Source organism: Molossus molossus, unplaced genomic scaffold (genome assembly GCF_014108415.1).
Source record: "Molossus molossus isolate mMolMol1 unplaced genomic scaffold, mMolMol1.p scaffold_m16_p_12, whole genome shotgun sequence".
In the NCBI taxonomy this organism is placed as follows: Eukaryota; Metazoa; Chordata; class Mammalia; order Chiroptera; family Molossidae; genus Molossus; species Molossus molossus.
This window is the reverse complement of record NW_023425347.1, coordinates 75228633-75247505: the sequence shown is the minus strand read 5'-3', so window position 1 is coordinate 75247505 and position 18873 is coordinate 75228633. Positions and strand designations below refer to the sequence as shown.

Below are 18873 nucleotides of genomic sequence, written 5' to 3'. Positions count from 1 at the left end.
AGCAGCCCAGATTTTTCTTCCAAGATGTGCAGCATAGAGATGGGCAGTTCTGGCTGCGGTGTGGAGTGACGGCCATCTGTTCCGTGCTCCTGGCACACACTGGAGCTTTGCTCAGTGTTACATCAGCCATTCTGGGGACTGGGGTGGAGTTGTGTGGAGATGGATGGAGAAAGACTCACACTTCAGATACAAAATTCTAATAGTGTTAGACAGCCTTTAGGATAAAGTCCTAAGGTAAACTGAACAAACAACTAAGAGCCAGCAAATGTTGAAGCTGTAGCCATGCTGTTCTCACATATGTGACAAGATCCTCAGGGAATGTTCTCAAAGTCCATTTAGGGAACTGTTTCCTCTTTTGTGTTGTGTGATTCTGGGGTGAGGGGTATTATGGTTTTGCTTATTTTGACCTCTGTTAAAAAGGTACTATTCAGAGTAGGCTTCTTTGGCGGGCTTGTGGAGTAGGGCACATGAAGAGTTTGCCTGTTTGAGGTTGTACTCAATCTCCTGTGATCTGTTTGTCTCTGCCCTGCCCTAGGTGCAGCTGAACACCGGCCAGCTGCAGTATATTCGCTTAGCCCAGCCTGTGTCAGGCACTCAAGTTGTGCAGGGACAGATCCAGACACTTGCTACCAATGCTCAACAGGTATGTGCCCCAGAGATGCAGGGCTTGCGTTGGGGACCAGCAGGAGCTGGCTTCTGGCTTGAAAGGAGTGCTCAGCACACAACTTTCCCGTCCATCTTATTCTTCAGCAAGAGCCACTTCCACACCCTGCATGTCTATTTTGCACCCTAAGGGACAGGTGGGGTTTTATGGAGGATTGTATTCAAAGCATGTCTCTTATCATCTTATTCTGGAGGGACAAGGAAGTGCAAAGCAGGGAAGTCTCAAGGATACCTACATGCAGGTCTGACCAGAAACGTTTTGACAGACTGCTTCACGGTCAGGCTGAGTTTCCAGCTTTAGAACTGAATAGCTGTTATGTTCTGGCACCTCCTGTGCCCTTTGGAAAGCTTCCTTAGATTTGACCCCCACCTCCTCAGGCAGCCTTAACCAGAGACTGCCCCTCATCTCTCCTCATGCCCTAGGATGTTGAAGGCTGTGAGCCACAGTTGCTGAGGGGCCTCCCTGGGTTTGGGGGTTGGGGAATATGGGCATCATTTGAAGGGGGTGAGGGGTGCTGGTCAAGGGGAGCTGGTCAAGGGGAGGCATTGTTAATGGATTTTTTTTGCCTCAGACCCAAAAAAAGCAGCGATCGTTTAAGAGCTGGATCTGTCTGGCCCCGTTGCATTTCTGGTGATGTATCTATTGACGGCAGTAACAGGGCTGAGTTTGTAGAGCAGGTCTCCAAAGATTTCATTTGGGAAGATGTGAGGAATGAGCCAAAAGTTAGTCTTCTGAGTTCCATAGAGTCTCTGGGATCATTAAAGGTTTACATCGGACTTGGGCTTTTCCCTAATTTCTTTGGGGCTCACTGACATGGAATCAGAGCTCAAGACTGGTCACACCCTTGGATTACCTCCCGTTCCCCCTTTCAAAAAACAAACCATACTTTTGTTTTTTAAGATTCTAACCTGATGTGAGTTTTGGAACCAGAAACTGAAGCCAGGAAGTGGGGAGAGTTGGGTATATAGGGAGGAGGGGGAGAAACTAGAAGAGAGCACCTGAGCGTAGTCAGAGGCTGTGTAACAGATTGTAATTTTGGCACCTGTACATGGTAGGTGCTCAGTAAATGTTTGTTGAATGAATGCTGAATAAATAATATGTAAACAGAATTTAAAGGTAAATGAAACTTTTTTTTCAGCTGATATAGAGGACACTTCTACTGGCCATGGCATATTTAACCTTATCTAGGAGGAATATTTTCTGTTTGTCTCAGGGTCATTCATTTATTCTGCAGACATTTCTTGAACACTTAATTTGCACTGGGAAGTTTAGAGACAAAACTTAACTTCTGCCCTCAATCAGCTTATAAACTGGTAGGTGGAGAAAGGCCCAATAGTAAGAAAATTTTATGAAGCTCTTTTACACCTGTCCCCTAGACCTGATGGATTGTTTTTGGCCATTGTGAGGACACTTGAGAGGACAGTCCTTAGCTTGCAGGTTGGCTGTAATGATTCCAGGAGATGTGCACAGAGGACATTACTAGTCACGTGTCCCATAGATACACATGTGCACACAGCGTGCTTCAGTCTTCTTTCTAGTCTACCGAGCTGTTTCCAGCAACTGGCCTTGTATTATGCATTTCTTCACGTCAATAAATTTCTCTTAAACTCCGCATCTGAAATTTTAAGTTCACGTGATAAAATGTTTTCTTTTGTTTCCTCCACCCCTCCCCCATCCTTGGCCCAGAGGGCTGCACGTGGCCACTATCGGAAAAAGTGCTTCATAGCTTTGCCACAAGGGTTTCTAGGGCCAAGGCCACCTGCTCGCCAGGGTGTTTCATATTCCAGTCAGATAATCTGGGTGATACGGGTTTGGTTTGGAGCCCACCTTCCAAGAATGAAAGGGACCACTCACTACTTTGCCCAGTGTTTTGCAAACTACCTTCACTGGTTGAAAGACTCTTAGAGTTTCTGCCTAAACCATAAATGTTATGCCCTCTCATGTCAGCACCCAGGAGCTTGGTGTTTGTTTGATTTGAGCCTCAGGCCCCAGAAAGACCTTGGAGAGAGGGTAGTAAGTGGCTATTAATGTTATGTGCTCCAGGGTCCTCTATGTGGTGCCAACACTGAGTAGCCTTCAGGGCTAGGGGGTGGGAGGCACTCTTGTTTTTCTGCTACTCATCAAAGCACCTGTTCTATGCCAGGCCTTATTCTGGGTACATTATATGCGTTGTCTCATATTGATTTTCACAACCTTCTCCTGGATGGTGGGCTGGTAGACCAGATCCTGCAGCTGACCTGTCTACTCTGCCATCTTGATTTTTACAGATCACACAGACAGAGGTCCAGCAAGGACAGCAACAGTTCAGCCAGTTCACAGATGGACAGGTAGGACACCCAGCCTGGGCAGGGGCAGAGGGTGAGTAGTTAAGGGGTGGGGATTAGTGGATGACATCTGTGGGTTTGGATGGTTAGGGCAGCTGTCCCATTTTCTGTTAACAATGAGTGGAGAGAAATTGTTAAAACAAGTATAGCCTTTAAATCAGGGTGCCTGTCCTTTAGATTTATAGACATTACATAGTCCAAATCCTCATTTTGCAGATGAGTAAACAGCCCTAGAAATGGGAAATGCCTTGTCCATGTTCACTCAGCTGTTCATTGCAGAACCAGAACCAGGTCTCCCGTTTCCCTCTCTAGGACTAGTTTTTCTCTGCTGCTTTTTAATGGTGTGGATCAGTTGAAATGCAGAGAACATGTGACCTCTCAACCTCTCTCAGTGCCTGTAATTCAGTAATTCTAAACCTATGTGAGGAAAGAATTGTATTTTTCCCCTCGGCCTTTCCCCTCATACTGTGGTCCCAGACACTCCTGAGGACTTGATGGGATGACATGCCCAAGCTTGTGTTCTCTGCTGCATCATCCACTCGTTTCTCCCAGCACCAGGTGCTAGGCTCACATGCCAGGGCTCCTATGGCAGGGGTATTGGCTTTTGGTTTCTTTTGGGGACACCTGAGAAACCACATATCCAGTTGGCCCTAACCTTCCAAAGTAGCTATGTGAGCGTCCGCTTCACCCCTCACGGGTCTTGGCTGTAGGAAGTGTTTAATCCCAGGCGACCTCCTCAGCAGGGCCCATGTAGGATAGGAAATGCAGGTGCAGTGTAGCCAGATAGTCGGAGGAAAGGAGGAGAGGGGGTAATCCCACTGCCCCTGCCAGTGAGGATTACTGAGAGTTGGGGAAATGCTGACTTCCAAGCTGCTGGTACAGTGGTTCGAATTGCTTGTGTTTGTCACAGAGGAACAGCGTGCAGCAAGCTCGAGGCTCTGAGCTAACGGGAGAGGCAGAGCCCAGAGAAGTGAAAGCCACAGGAAATGCAACTCCCTGCACTTCTTCCCCGCCCACTACACACACCCCCTCACACCGTGCTGGTGGCTCCTGTGTCTGCTGCTCCCAACCCCAGCAGAGCTCCACCTCCCCTCCTCCCTCTGACGCCTTGCAGTGGGTGGTGGTTGAAGTATCTGGGGCCCCCAACCAACTCGAGGCCCATAGGGAGCTGCATGCCCCTCTCCCAGGGGTGACCTCACTCTCTCCTCTCCACCCCTCGCAGCAGCTCTACCAGATCCAGCAAGTCACCATGCCTGCCGGCCAGGACCTCGCCCAGCCCATGTTCATCCAGTCAGCCAACCAGCCCTCCGACGGGCAGGCCCCCCAGGTGACCGGAGACTGAGGGCCTGAGCTGGCAAGGCCAAGGACACCCAACACAATTTTTGCCATACAGCCCCAGGCAATGGGCACAGCGTCCCTCCCCAGAGGACCCCGCCGACCTCAGCGCCTCCTGCAGGCTAGGACATTGGTGCGCTACGCCCCACGCCTGGGGGCCGAGATTCTCCAACAGAAAGATGCAATATTTTTTATTTCCTGTTTTCCATTTTTTTTCTTCAAGGAATCAATATTTCAATATGTTGAGCTGTGTGTCCAATGCTATGAAATGAAAATATTAAATAACATATTTATGGCATTTTCTTGAAGAGTGTGGTTAAAGAAATATTTCTTTTGTTTTTCTTTTTTGAGGGGTTTACCTCCACTTCATTTTAGGAGCAAATCTAACAGGTATATGTTATCTCCTGACTCTTGGAACAGCTGCCGCCCTCAGGGTTTTCCACCTTATTCTGCCCTCAGATTAAATGAGGTGAATGTGCATAGCTTCTTCTTCATTAGTGGTCCTCTCTCCTTGTCCCTGCTCTGGCCCTGGAGCTCTGCATTTGCATCCAGAGGTCCAGGAAACATCCCTTGCATGGAGAGGGGATGGTTTCATTCCCAAACCCTACTCTCCCAGGGACTCAAGGAGACTAGAACTTTGTGCATTTACCTCCCATACACACGTTTTTATTTTATTTTTTAAATGCATTAAAATTGTGCTAGTCTTCTTTGCTGCATGGACTTCAAACTGCATGACATGCAATAAATCTCATTTTAGACAATTTAGAGTCTGAGTTCTGTATCTGGAAGCATCATTGGACCACTTTGTTTGAGAAAGACTTGGAAAGGTTTATTTGCCCTCAGGTTGGGTGTCTGTGAATGAGGGAGGCCCTTTTGAAAAAAAAAAAAAGCTAAGGGAAACTTACACTGCATATCTGATTCAAACTGGTCTTCAGCTGACTTTAAAAATGAACTTCAGCCCTGACCGGTTTAGCTCAGTGGTTAGAGCATCGGCCTGCAGTCCAGAGAGTCCTGGGTTCAGTTCCCGCTAAGGGCACGTACCTCAGTAGCAGTTTGTACCCTGCCCTGGTTGGTCGTGCAGGTGGGAACCACTCGATGTGTCCCTTTCACGTCGATGTTTCTGTTCCTCTCTCTCCCTCCCATTCTACCTGAACAAAAAATGGAAAAATGTCCTCGAGTGAGGATAAAAAAAAATAATAAAAAATAAAAATGAACTTCAGCAGGATGTTTGCTCCTCAGAAGTCTGCCCACCTTACTTCCTGGGCTACCACCATGGGCCAGATTCCCTTGTGTCCTGCTTGGTTGCAGGTCAAGAGAGCATCTGTCATTGAGAAAGTTGTCTCTATCCTTCAAACAGGGACCCAGGTAAATCCCTCCTCTTCTGCCTTGGCACAGGCTGCACTTGGAGTTGCCTGTTGTGGCCATACCCAATTGCATCTGCCGTGGAGGGCAGCCCCAGCCCCTTGTCAACCAGCAGGTCACAAGAGGTCGACAGCCAGGGGCTGTATTCTGTTAATTGAAACAGGAATAGGAATAGCATTCTACTTCATTGACCGGAGCGGCCAATGGTGAGCCGTCTTCCTTACTTTCACCATTCAACAAGAATGAGGCCCAATGTCTGGGAAGATCAGAGAACTGGATGCCAGGAAAAGTAGGTATTCATTTCTTCTGATGGTGATGTGCCATAAAACCTTGGGCAACTCCCTTTTCACTCCCTTCTCTTTGGGACTATCTCAAGGTGTAAGGTGGGCATGGGGAAGAGCCTTTAATAGATGATTTCAAGCCTGACCTTAAAATTCTCTCACCAAATATCCGCTGCTGTCAACCATGGTAAGAACTTGGCCATCTATTTTATTTCCAGTCATTTACTGAAAAGTACTTGACCTTATTCTGCACGCAAAATTCAGGTGGCTTACATTGAAAACAAACAATGAAATAAAATATTACAGGTTAGAATTAGGAAGAATATAATTGAGCAGGAAGTCAGAATCAGAAAACAAATATTCTGGCTGTCAAACCTAGATAGTTGTTAGAATTAGGTTTCACACTTCATCCAGGGCTTCTGGACCACCAAAGCAAAAAGAGCCAGAACCAGGTGAGATTCACACCATGAAAGGAAGAAAATTAACATTCTTTTGCAAAAGCAAAGATTTTACTACTTTTAAGGTTTGGGATACTCGGTACCTCTCCAGTGTCATCAGGGTAGGGGAAGCAGGTACTAGCACATGGGAAGTCCATAAGAAAGTCTGGCAGCCCCACAGGTGACTGACTCCCAAGTTCAGTGCCCATCCTCCTCCTGTGTCTAGTTATTTTCATTCTACCTCTGAACTTTTCTCTCAAGGCCTTTCCCACTGTGCTGGACCCAAACACATGCAAGCACTTGCAGAGAGCTGCATCCGCAGCCCCACGTGGAGAGAGTGGAGCAAGTGTACAGAGGGGCCCTGGCCTCAGAAAAGGCAGCTGTTCTCATTTCCGGGCTAACCTACCATGTCAGGGCCACTGAACTGGCTCACCTTGCTACTCTTGGGCTCAGTCCTAAAATCCCGAGCATAATTGGAAACACAGACCAGTCCATGGCTCCCCATTTCCCCATAGACTTCCATTCTTACTTGGAGATGTTCAGTCAGTTGTGATTGGCAAGCAGCTTTCTTGCTGAGCACGTTCCCTTTAAATTTTCCCCGCCAGCAGTGCCCATCTGGGTGTAAACAAACACTTCAGTGCAGCCCAAGACAGCCCCTATCTAATACCCAGCACGATCCCCTTACATCCGGAGCACTCTTTAAACATTTTTCCTAGCACTTGCAGCATTCGTCCTCCGGATGATCTTCACAGTGACCCTGCAGGGAAGACAGGAAGAGGGATCGTGATTCCTGTGTTGCAGATGGAGACATGGGAGGCCCATCAAAGTGCAGTGACTTTCCCAAGGTCACTCCATGAATAAGGGTGGAACTGAAACCAAAACATTGGTCTTCTGATCCCCTGTACATACACAGCTGCTTTCTGGCGAAAGGTGTGTGTGTGTGTGTGTGTGTGTGTGTGTGTGAACAAAGCTTTACTAAATGTGAACTGACTCCTTTTGCTCTGCCTCTCCAAACCCAGTGGCCCAACCTTGAGTATATGTGGAATAAAGGAAGCAATTGGATCTGGTCTGTGGACAGCTGGTGGTTGGGATAACTTTCCTGGAGGCTGATGCAGGAGACTGGAGCCCCCTGGGATTACCAACAGACCACCTGGCTAGCTTCCTTGCTGCTCAATTCTGGTGAGGCCACACGGGGGCAGCATGTAGCACTCACACAGGTCCCAGAGATGCCATGTCTCACCCTCATCCAATTCTAGGAACTCTGGAGGTATGACTGCCCCTTTCTAGATCCTTGGCCCCTTCCTGGTAAGACCCTTAACTTTGAAGGGAGGGGCCTCCCTAGGGCAACAGTGAGGGCTGGAAACACTACTCTCTCTAGAATATTACATCAGGGAAGGTGGTTAGGTTTTTTTTTTTAATCCTCACCCGAGGATGCTTTCCCACCTTTTGTTCAGGTGGGAGTGGGAGGTGGAGAGAGAGAGAGAGACATTGACGTGAAAGAGACACATCGAGTGGCTGCCATCTGCACGATCCAACCAGGGCGGGGACAAACTGCAACCGAGGTACATGCCCCCAGCGGGAACCGAACCTGGGTCTCTCTGGACCGCAGGCCGACACTAACTGCTGAGCCAAACCGGCCAGGGTGAAGGTGGTTAGATTTAATAAGGACTTTCTGACAGCCTAAGTTCATTCAAGTCCTTATGTCCCCAGTTTGGTGTCTTTCCACTCCCCTCTCCTGCACTCTATGCTCCTGCCACACTCAATTACTTGCTGGCCCCTCAACTTACTCCCATGTTTTCAGAATGTACTGGCCCCAATGCCTGGAATGTCTTTTTCCACTTATTGATCTCCTATACATCCATCAAGGCCCAATTTAATGGCCCTTGCTGAGAAACCTCTAATTCCTGGAGCAGAGTTAGCAAAGATCTCTTCAATGCTCCCATAGCAACTTCTACAGTCTCTATTATTAGTGCTCAAATACACAGTCATTCAGCAAATGTTTCTTTGGCACTTCTGTGTGTCAGACATTGTTTTGGACATTGTGAAGGCAGATGAAAACAAGCAGGTGAGGTTTATGCTATCCTGGAGCTTACACTGGGTTGGAGGCAGAGGTGGGAGAGAGAGAGAAGAAACACAAGTTAGGCCCTGAAGAGACCCCCGTCACTCTGAGTTTTCCTTCCATATGGTTCTCCTCCAGTTCAAGGTCATCTCTGCACCTCCTGAGCCCAGCATAGCATTGGGCCTGGCACCAAACGAATAATAGTAACTGATGAGTAAATAAACCCTTCTTCTCAGACAGCCATCAACACCACACACATCCCACCTCTGCTCTCACTGTTTTTTCTCATTGTTGCTCTTCTCTTGTTAACAATTTTTTAATGAGTACTGATAATATGCTGGAGATGTATTAGATGGAGATTATTCTTTTGAGAAATTTCTGGGTGGGAAGAGATTAACCAATGAACTTACATGCATGATCCATGGACACAGACAGTAGTGCAGTAAAGGTCTGGGGAAGGGGGGTAATGGGAACAGGGAGAAGGAGGTCAATGGGGGAAAAGGGGACATCTGTAATACTTCTGACAATACAGATAAATTTTTAAAGAAGAAAATTGGGATGACCGGCTCTAAAAACATTTTTTTTTCCCTCTGAATGAAAATATATCTAAAGCTTGGCACCTAAGTGGATTATCTCATTTTATCTTTGAATCCTCATTAGGTAGGTATTCTCTCTCTCTCTCTCTCTCTCTCTCTCTCTCTCTTTCTCTCTCTCTCTCTTGTTAATCCTCATCTGAAGATATTTTTTCCATTGATTTTTTTTTTTTTTTTAGAGAGAGTGGAAGGGAAGGAGGGAGGGAGAGAGAGAGAAACATCAATGTGAGAGAGACATATAGATTGGTTTCCCTGCACACGTGCTCCGGCTGTGGCCCAGGGATCAAACCTGCAACCCAGGTATGTGCCCTTGACCAGGAATCGAACCTGGAACCCTTCAGTCTGAGGCCAACGCTCTAACCACTGAGCCCAACCAGCCAGAGCTATTCTCTCCATTTTGTAAGTGAAAAACTGAAGCTCAAAGAAGTTAAATTATCCAAGGCACCAGCTGATTAAGTAGAGCCAGATGCTCTAAGCAGCCTCCTTTCTCCGTTGGCTCAGGTCCACTGATCTTGTCCCCACTCTTTATGATTGTTTTTCCTACAGAGAATGAGAGCCCTCATCCCTTAACTCCTGGGTAGGGATCCAGCCTTTGTCCTACCTCTCCAGCTATCCACAGGCCCGTAAGGTGGCACCTGACCTCCCAGGAGAAGAGGACTCTAGGGTAGAGGTCAAGTGCCTGGTCACATGAGCAACTTGAGTGTGGCCTCCTTAAGGCCCCCTGAGCCAGGCTGGCAGCATTACCCCCTAGCTTGTGTGCTGGGCCACTACACAGCCCAGGAAGAGAGAATAGGGGACAGCAAGGCGGGCATTCCAGGGGAGAACCAGAGCTGAGTTCCAGCTGCGCCAGACTGGGCTGGGCTCCTCTGGTTGGCTGGTGCTGAGGAGAGGTACAAACAGAACCTAGCCTCCCCCGCAGCTCTGGCCCTCCACTAAGCCCCCTCACCTCTCCAGCTCCCAGGCCCTCCTCTAAACCACTGTGCCTCTCTCTTTTCTATGGGACAGAAAAGTTCTAACATCTTTTTTTTATATATATCCTCACCATTAGGATATTTTTCCATTTATGTTTAGACAGAGTAGGAGGGAGGGAGAGAGGGAGAGAGAGACAGAACAACATTGATATGAGAAAGACACATTGACTGTTGCCTCCTGCATGACCCCGACCAGGGCCAGGGACAAATTGCGACCGAGGTATGTGCCCTTGGCTGGAATAGAACCTGGGTCTCATTTGGCCAACGCTCTAACCGCTGAGCCAAACTGGCCAGGGCCGTTCTAAGATCTTGTATATGTCAAAATGTCTTTATTTTGCTTTGTATTTAAATGATGGTTGGCAACGTATGAATTCTAGGTCCACAATTATTTGCCCTAAGCATTCTGAAGATACTATTCCACTGTCTTTTGGCATCTGTTGTTGCTGATGAGAAGCTTACTGTCAATTCAATTATTGGACCTTTGTAGATAAGCTGTCTTTTCTCTCTGGTGGCTTTTAGAATTTCCTTTTTATCCTTGATATTCTACACTTTTACTATAAGGTGTCTAGAATAATTTTTGTTTTGTGTTTAAAGATAACTCACTTGGCAGTCTATGGGCCTTTGAAATATTGAAATTCATGTCTTATTTCTGAAAGGAGCTTAGACACTCCAGTATCTTTTCCTACAACTAATAATATATATGCTGGATTTTTTCATTCAATCTTTTATGTCTCTTTTCTTTCACATGTTTAATCTATTGTTCTGTGATTTGTCTTGGAGGATTTCCTCAGGTTTATCTTCTAATTCATGAATTCTCTCTTCAGCTGTATTCAGTCTATTAATCCATCTGATTTTATTTGTTTAATATCAGACTTTTGTTTTTATTTCTAAAATTCCTAGTTTTTGTCATGTCTGCTACATGTCCCTGTTTGATATCTTTCTGTTCTGGTGTTATAAATGCTATTCCTTTATCTTCTTGAAGATTTTAACTATATTAAACTTACTTTCAGATTGCTTATTTATCTCTAGGTCTCTAAGTATGAATTCTCTCATGAGAGATGTCTCTCAAGATATTGTACTTCTTATATGCTTTGAAGTTTATTCTTGATTTAGTTATTTTCAGCACTTTTTCCTGACTGTGCCATGGGATATGGAGGCTACCAGAAGGGATGATTTTTCAGCTGCACCTGCCCAAGCCATGTGGAAGTGCACCAGCCCCAAACTTGCTCTTGTATTACTGTCTTGGCTTGGGATTTTCATGGGGTAAATATCAAGTCCTGAGCCCACATCCCATGTGGACAAGCTTGAGGTATCATACGTACATGGGTACTCTTTCTACCCAAAGCCAAGGCCAGGTAGTGAGCAGGCAGAGCCATCTTAGTCCCATTTATGGCAGACGGCACTTTCCTAGATCCCCCTCTAATCGGGGAGCCTACTGTGCCACTGGTGGGGTCTGCAAATATACTTCCCATTTACTGGAAGGCTGACTCAATCCCTCCTCAGAGGTAGAGAGCTTCAAATGCTGCTCACCACGGGAATTCCCTCTTATTTCTGGCCCTTAGAGATTTCTCATTCTTGTTTTTGAACTTGGATATGTTGTTGTTGTTTTTAATTATCCAGCATGTATCGTGTATATTTACTATTTTAAGGAGAGGGGACTCCAAAACGTTTGATCAAGTTTGACCTGGAAGTCCCACTTTCTAGGCCTCATGGCCCTGTCACTGAGCCCCCATTCTCTTCTCTGAACCTCTGTCTCCTTTACCATGACTCACCTCTTTTCCGAACCTCCTTCCATGCCACCCAGTCTGCAGCCCCTCCAACTCACACCACCCCCCATCCTGAGCCCTCATCCAAGATTCTCCTACCAGGGGAGTTGGGTGCAAGGAAGCTTTTGTCCATTGTACTCTTAGCAACTCAGAAAAGTCCTTCCTCCTCATTTTCCAACCAACTCCACTGTGCCAATGGCTGCCATTGAGAACATGGAGCCTTCCAGCAGGACTGCAGTAGTGGTGCCTTCTGCAAGGTCTTCCAGGAGTTGGGATCAAGGAGGAAGAACCCTGAAGGCGGAGGAGGAAGCAGTGCAAGAGGAGAAGGCTTTGCCCTTCATTTCCACACCCCTTCTCCCTCAGTGTCTCCTCCTTGTAGGCCCCCTCCAGCCCTGAGGATCAATGGGGGTTCACTTTTGCGGAGCTCAGGGATACTGCTTCCTCCCTGCTTCCTGTGGCTCATAGCCGACTGGCCTGCATGGTCTGGGCTGGGGAGAGCTCAGTGGCATGTCCAGATCTAGGGTCTCCTTCCCGGACCTCTCACCTGTTGGGTGGCCTAATTCTCTTGTCCTCTCAGGCCTCATTGGGAAAAGGAAGCAGGCCTCAGTTTTCTTTTGTACTTCCTCCTCCTGCTTTCAGTGGGGGTGGATCCCTAAAGGGAAACGATACATGTGATGCCGTCACTTCATGAACACGCTCCGCTCTAGTCCCCCCTCCCACTGAGAAGAGCTGGAGAACTAGGGGATTCTCACAGCATCTCCCCGCTCCGTAGAACACACGCCTGAAGAGCAGTAAAATGATGGTTCACATTTACACAGCTCCCAGCATGATCGTGACTTTTTCATGTATTATTTTCAGTCCTCCAGTCAGCCAGGGAAGGTGGGGCAGAGGTGGAATGACTTGCCCAAGTTCACCAGCTAGTCCAAAGGTAGAGCCAGGAAGTCCAGCCATGACTTGTAATTCAGTGCTTTATCTGCCCCTGGCACTGTCAACCTCCCTGGGGGATGGTACTCCCCCTCCACCCCACTGAGCTCTCTCCTGTAGAGCCCCAGCCTCTGTGGCATGCCCAGGCTTGGGCCCTGGTTCTTATCAGGTCAAACTGGACACTTCAGCCTAGCATTCAAGACCTGCTGTGTCCCCTTTGCCAAGCTCGCTCTTTCTCGGCCATGCTCTATAACATCCTCCCCATCCCCACACCTCGCCTGCCCATGTCACACACACAAAGAGCTGCACAGGGGCAAAGAGCTGTACTAGACAAGTCTCCTCATTGAGCCTCAGTCTTCTTGCCTGTAAAATGGGGTATGAATAGTATTACCTCACAGGGCTGTTGGGATGGTGAAATAGACAATGCAGATAAAGCCTCCTGCATGAGGCTTAGCATTCAGCTTGGGCCTCATCAGTGGGAGCTGCCAGCAGCATTGGTTGTACTTCTCTGTGCCTCTCCAAGTCCTCCCTACCTCTGTCCCAAGGAAGACTCCCTCTGCCACTGTCTGTGATGTCTCCCTCCCCTGACCTCTAGCAACCCTAAGCACTATAAGGAAACCCAGGGGGTTTCTAGGGTGCAGGGAGGGAGGAGGAGAAAGTCCGGTGGGTAGAACTCCAACCTGCTCACCCCAGTTTAACCAGAGCACCTCTGAATGAATGCTTTTTACACACTGGGGTGGTACCTTATGGTTCTGTCTGTAAAAAAGGATTCCTTTGCTAATCGAGTCTGAAAACCACTGACTTAAACCACCTCTTCCCACTCCAAGGAAGCCCTTGGTTGACCTGAGGTCACACTGGGAGTCAGTGACAGGTTTGAACTTGGCCCCTGGTCCCAACCACTTGCAGACCTCAACCCTCTCATACTTGGGAGTCGCTGCCCCTGGTAAAAGTGAGTTCTCGAGAACAAGGCTTGGGCCATCTATGGCTCCCCTCAGTCCAGAGCACTGATCCCAGGACCGCATGCAGGGGCCAGCCAGGGGAGAGGACAAGTCACAGACAGTTCCAGGGTCACCCACTGACTGTACATCCTTAGGCGAGTTCCACGCCTTTCAGCCTCAGCTTTGTGTGTGTGCAAAAGGCTCTAGGTCCCAGAAGAGGCAGGGCCTGGTACCAGTTGGTGCCCTGCAAATGGGAGCTCTCTCCATCTCACCCTTCTTCTCAATCAATACCTGCTCCATTGATGGATGATAGTGACAGTGATGAATTACAGGAGATCCTGGAGCCCTGCCCTCTTCTTGTTGTACAGATGGGGAAACTGAAGCCCAGAGCCAGGAGGGAATTGCCCAGTCTGGGTAGGGCAGGGACATTTTGGCAGTGTTACCAGGGAGAGAAGTTGGGGTGGGGGGTGGGAAGAAAGCTGCTAAGGGTGGGGTGAAGGGTGACAGGTGCAAAAAAGGGACAGAGGAGGGTGGGAAACCACAGCACCCCTTCCTCCTGCTCTCCTGCTCCCCTGCTCCCTCCAGCACAGAAGTTGACTGAGAGTCTGAGACAGCTGTTTGCTCAGAAAAGTATCATTGTCACTAAAGGCTGGGGTAGGGAAAGTCCATTTTCCCAGTCATGTCTTGGGAATCCAGATGGGGGCAGGAAGTCAGCCTGATGAGTGGCTGCTTGTCCTCTCAGAACCGGACTTTCTCCATTGCTTTTACACACACACACACACACACACACACACACACACACACATACTAAAACTTTGCTTACAGCCTCCTAGAACCATCTTCCCATCCCCTCATTTCTTAGGAAGAGTTTCATGTATCTCCACTTTAAAAACGAGTGGGCCTGACCCTCTATTACACATACACCTGCAGGAGAAATAGGCCTCTGTGCCCTATGAAAGTCCTTCCTGAGATCTAACTTCCATCCCTCTAGCTGTAACCACAGTGTCTTTCCTCCTTCTGCTGCCTTTAGTGGGGTGAGCTGGAGTTGGGAAAGATGATGAGAGACCCACTCCCCACAGCGAGGGTTCCTCACAAGGAAAGGAAAGAACTTCCGCAGTCCTCCAAATGGGAAGGGAGGTGTGGGGTCCAGAGGTGATGCTGAGCTTGAGAATCAGATTTCCCAGAACAGACACAATTTCAGATATTCTGGGTGTTGACAAGGACAACCTGGGTTCAAGTGCCATTTCTGCCCTACAAGAAGAGCCTCAAAAAGACTCCAAGAGACACCCCCAGATCCCTTACCATCATTCAGGTCCCCAGACCTTAGTGCCACCCCCATGAGCTCTGATTGATGAGGCTCAGACAGACAGTCCCATAGACTCTGGGAGAGTGGTGCCACATATCCAGGGGGTGCTAGCTTCAGCTTATAGGGAGAAGATGGGTTAACCGAGCAGGGGCCCTTCATCCATAGCTAGGCCCTGGGGTCCAGAAACCCTCCCCAGTTACCAATGAGGACAGGGCACAACCTGCCCAAAGGCCTGGTACTCTGGCCCTGAACGCACCTGGAGCCAGAAGTAGCCAGAGAAATTCAGGTCAGACCCCAAAAGGCACCCCCTGCTATGCAGAGGGAAAGGGTGAAGAGGTGTGCGCAGGTTGCCAAGCTCAGCTTGGAGACCCCCTAGGTCCCTGAAGCCCCCTCTCTGCGCGCCCGCAGCTCTGCCTGCCTCCCTCCCCCACTGGCGCTGAGCAGATCAATGTTGCCTTTGCTGACAGCTGAGAATCGAGCTCGCCTTCCCGCCCCCTCTCCCGCCCCTCCCGCTCGGCTGTTCCGTCCCCCGAGATCCTCCCGGAGGAACTGGAAGAGTTTGCTGCGGAAGCGCTTCACCCTGGGGCAGGGCCTGCAGAGGGAGCGGCTGGTGTGGTCCAAGCTTTCCGCAGGGGAAGAGGGAAGGAGGTTGGGGAAACCCAAATCACCGCTCTGTGCTGGGCCGAGAGGGCTAAAGAGAACGAAAAGGGCCGCCCCCTATACAAGCTAGAGAGAGGAGGCCAGGCACCAAGAACTTTTCGCTGGAAAGGGAGTGCGGTGATGAAAAGTCTCCCCGTTTCTGGGTGGGATTCTGTGGACCTCCAGGGAGGGGATAGTCCAGCCCGTACGCTGGCTACGAGTTCACCTGCTAGCACCCATGTACCCTGCACCTGGTTCCCTAGCCTGGGGTCAGGTCAACGGAGCATTTCAGACCGAACCTGGATCGGAGGAGACTCTTCTTTGGGGCTGGGTGGCCTACCTGGGGGCTCTTCCCCCACCATGAAGAAGGGAAGTTCATAGGTGGGAGTGGGTGGGGGACCTACTGTGCTACACACACTCTGACACAACTCAGCAGCGCTCGGGCATCGGACCTGGCGAGTAGGAGCTGCACACCTAGCCACACGCTGCACCGGCACACTTTCTACACCCTACACAAAGCGGAAAGGGCACAACTCGAGGGGACACAGCTCATCGCTTACACGGCCAACACCCAGACGGCCGGACTCTGCACACCCATCTTCACACCCATCCACACCTTACCCACAACCCACACCTCCACTGACTCAGTTCCACTACCTAGCAAACCCACTCTGCACAAACAGAAGCCACTTCTGTATCCACTCGCACCCAAACTCTACGGGACGCGTGTCCCATCGCGACCGCAGCCACAACTCCACACTCTATGCCCCACTTTCCGCTACTACACACGAGGCGTTCCAGCCTGGCCTCCAGGTCTGCACAGCCCCGCACAGCCCCTCGCAGCCGTGCACGCCCCTCGCGGCTCCGTGCGCTGCCCCCGGGCCCGCCGCCACGCGGTCGGGTCAAGGCACCGCCTGGGCGGACCGCGCAGCCAGTGCGCCCGGGCCCGCCGCCTTCGCCACGCGTCCCCTCCCTCCGCCCTGCTCGCTCGCTCGCTCGCTCCCTCCCGATTTGGGAAGGCGGCCGCGGGGCGGGCGGGGGCGGGCGGGGGAGGGGCGGGGCGGGGAGGGTGACATGTGAGCAGCGCGCCTGGGCAGGTGGAAAGGCGAGCGGCATGGAGCGCGTAATAAGAGAGTTGGAGTCGGAAAGAGCCGCCCCAGTCGCCGGGGAAGCGGGCGGTCAGTTCGGGCTCCGGCGGCCCCCAGGCTCCGAGCGCCCGCCCCCGGCCCCGGCGAGGCCACTGCCTGGACCCTAGCCCCCGCCGCCTGCGTCCTCCCCGGGCCGCCCCGCCGGCCTCGGGTCCGAGCCATGTGCCGCTGAGCGCCCCGCGCGCGCCCCCGCCCTGGACTGTCCCCGGGCCCCGGCCCCCCGTCAGGCGCCGCCCATGGCCGAGGCCCCCCCGCGCCGCCTCGGCCTGGCCCCCCCGCCCGGGGACGCCCCCCGCGCCGAGCTGGTGGCTCTCACGGCGGTGCAGAGCGAGCAGGGCGAGGCGGGCGGGGGCGGCTCCCCGCGCCGCCTGGGCCTCCTAGGCAGCCCCCTGCCTCCGGGTGCGCCCCTCCCGGGGCCCGGCTCCGGCTCCGGCTCCGCCTGCGGCCAGCGCTCCTCGGCCGCTCAGAAGCGCTACCGCCGCCTGCAGAACTGGGTCTACAACGTGCTGGAACGACCCCGCGGCTGGGCCTTCATCTACCATGTCTTCATGTGAGTTTGCGACCCCGCGCCCCTTGCCATACCTCGCGCTTTCGCCCCGCGCGGCGCCTGTGGGAGCCTGGGCTCCCCTGGGTCAGCCGCCGGACCCTGGCTCCGCCTCCTGTCTCTCACCCCCATCGCTGACCCTCATCTTTTACCCCCCAGGCCTGAGCTCGATGACAGATTTCCCCCAGCCTGCTCCTAACCCCCAATATCCAAGCCTTGACTCCTACTTCGACTTGCTTCTGACCTCTCCCACCTCAACTCCTTATTTCCATCCTGACCTCCAACCCCTGCTCCTCTGTGCCAGGTGCTCCCCACATCCTGCTTCTTGTCCCTCATCCCCTCTGCAATCTGGATACACTACAGTGAGGCTCCCCTTTCCTTATATCACTTCTGTCTCCCTATGTCGCAGACACAAAGGGGGCCCTTTGGCCTCCACACACTTTCTGTCACTTTCTCCCCATCTCTGTCACTACACTGGATTCCCACCTGGGCTTTCCTTGGAGATGCCCCTCTCCAGAGAAGGTTTCCACTCCAGCCCAGAGCAGGCTCCCGATTGTAGGTCTTTGGGGTTCCTGGTGAGCCCCCCAAGCCCCGACACTCATGTGTGCTGTATGACTTATCTGAGTCTTCACTCAATCTCCCCTCCACCCTCATCTTCCTAGCAGCAGCAGCAGCAGCAGCAGCAGCAGCAGCAGCAGCAGCAGGCTGCCCTGCCTGCCCTGCCTGCCCTGCCTGCCCTGCCGCCCTGCTGGCCTGCTGGCTAGCCTGCCCAACTCACTGGCCGCTGCACCAGGCCTGGCTCTGGGCACCCCGGGGTGGGGGGTGAGAAAGAGGAGAGGGGTAGGTTTGGAAACACTGACGCTGTGCCCCCCTTCCCCCAGGCTCCTACAACTTTTAAAAAACACTGACCCCTCTTGGATGTAAAGAGTGAATTTTGGCAGCTCAGAGCTCAGTCTTGGGGGACGGCCTGGCCCAGCTGGGAACATGAGAGGCCCCACTGATATCAGTTGAAGGGCCAGGCCTGGCTCCGGGACGCCAGGAGGTGCCGAATAGAGACCTCTGGTTCCTGGAAAATACGCTGCTGTTAATCCCTTCTTGCTGCACGGAGAGAGGACCCTCTGGTCTTGGGGTCTCCTGAGTGGTCCCCTTGCCTGCCCATCTGACCGTCTGACAGTTCTTTTGCCTGCCTGGCTGTCCCTCTGCCAGACTAAGTTTCCACCTGTGTGCGAATTGGCCTGTCCATTCATCTCTCCACCTAGTTGTCCAATAGTCCTCCTTGTCTGTTTCCATCCCTCTGTTGACCTGTCCAGTTATCTGTGTGCCTGTCTGTCCATTAGTTTATCTGTCTGTCTACCTATGTCACTTCTCCTTGTCTGTTTCTATCGTCTTTTGGTCTGCCTTTCTGCCTGTCCCTATGTGCCCGCCTCTGCCCCTTCCTAACTGGGCTCACAGAATTTCAGAGGTGAAGGGGAGAGAAATGCTGGCACAGGAGCCCCCTGTCCGCAGGGAGGGTAGAGGAAGCTTACCCTCAGCCAGTAAACTTCCGGGTGGCAGCCTTGACTGTGCAGAGACCCCGGCTAGG

General features: G+C 51.2%; 2 protein-coding genes across 16 annotated transcripts in view; both read left to right on the top strand.

The window, feature by feature from the left end:
- Positions 1-5081, top strand: part of NFYC (nuclear transcription factor Y subunit gamma) — a 64594-nt gene extending 59513 nt beyond the window's left edge. For 9 of the 14 annotated variants that reach the window (XM_036255409.1, XM_036255403.1, XM_036255408.1 and 6 more), the window contains 3 exons: positions 536-643; positions 2932-2991; positions 3899-4610. In XM_036255409.1, the coding sequence (XP_036111302.1) occupies positions 536-643; positions 2932-2991; positions 3899-4330 (600 nt within the window). In that variant the 3' untranslated portion in view covers positions 4331-4610. Of the gene's footprint in view, positions 1-535; positions 644-2931; positions 2992-3898 lie in introns of all 14 variants that reach the window. The other 5 variants (XM_036255415.1, XM_036255413.1, XM_036255414.1 and 2 more) reach the window with 3 other exon arrangements.
- Positions 5082-16670: 11589 nt separating this feature from the next.
- KCNQ4 (potassium voltage-gated channel subfamily Q member 4) overlaps positions 16671-18873 on the top strand; it is a 56207-nt gene continuing 54004 nt past the window's right edge. Inside the window, exon 1 of one of the 2 annotated variants that reach the window (XM_036256466.1) lies at positions 16671-17297. In XM_036256466.1, coding sequence (XP_036112359.1) covers positions 16984-17297 — 314 coding nt within the window. In that variant the 5' untranslated portion in view covers positions 16671-16983. The remainder of the gene's footprint in view (positions 17298-18873) is intronic. The other variant, XM_036256467.1, reaches the window with a different exon arrangement.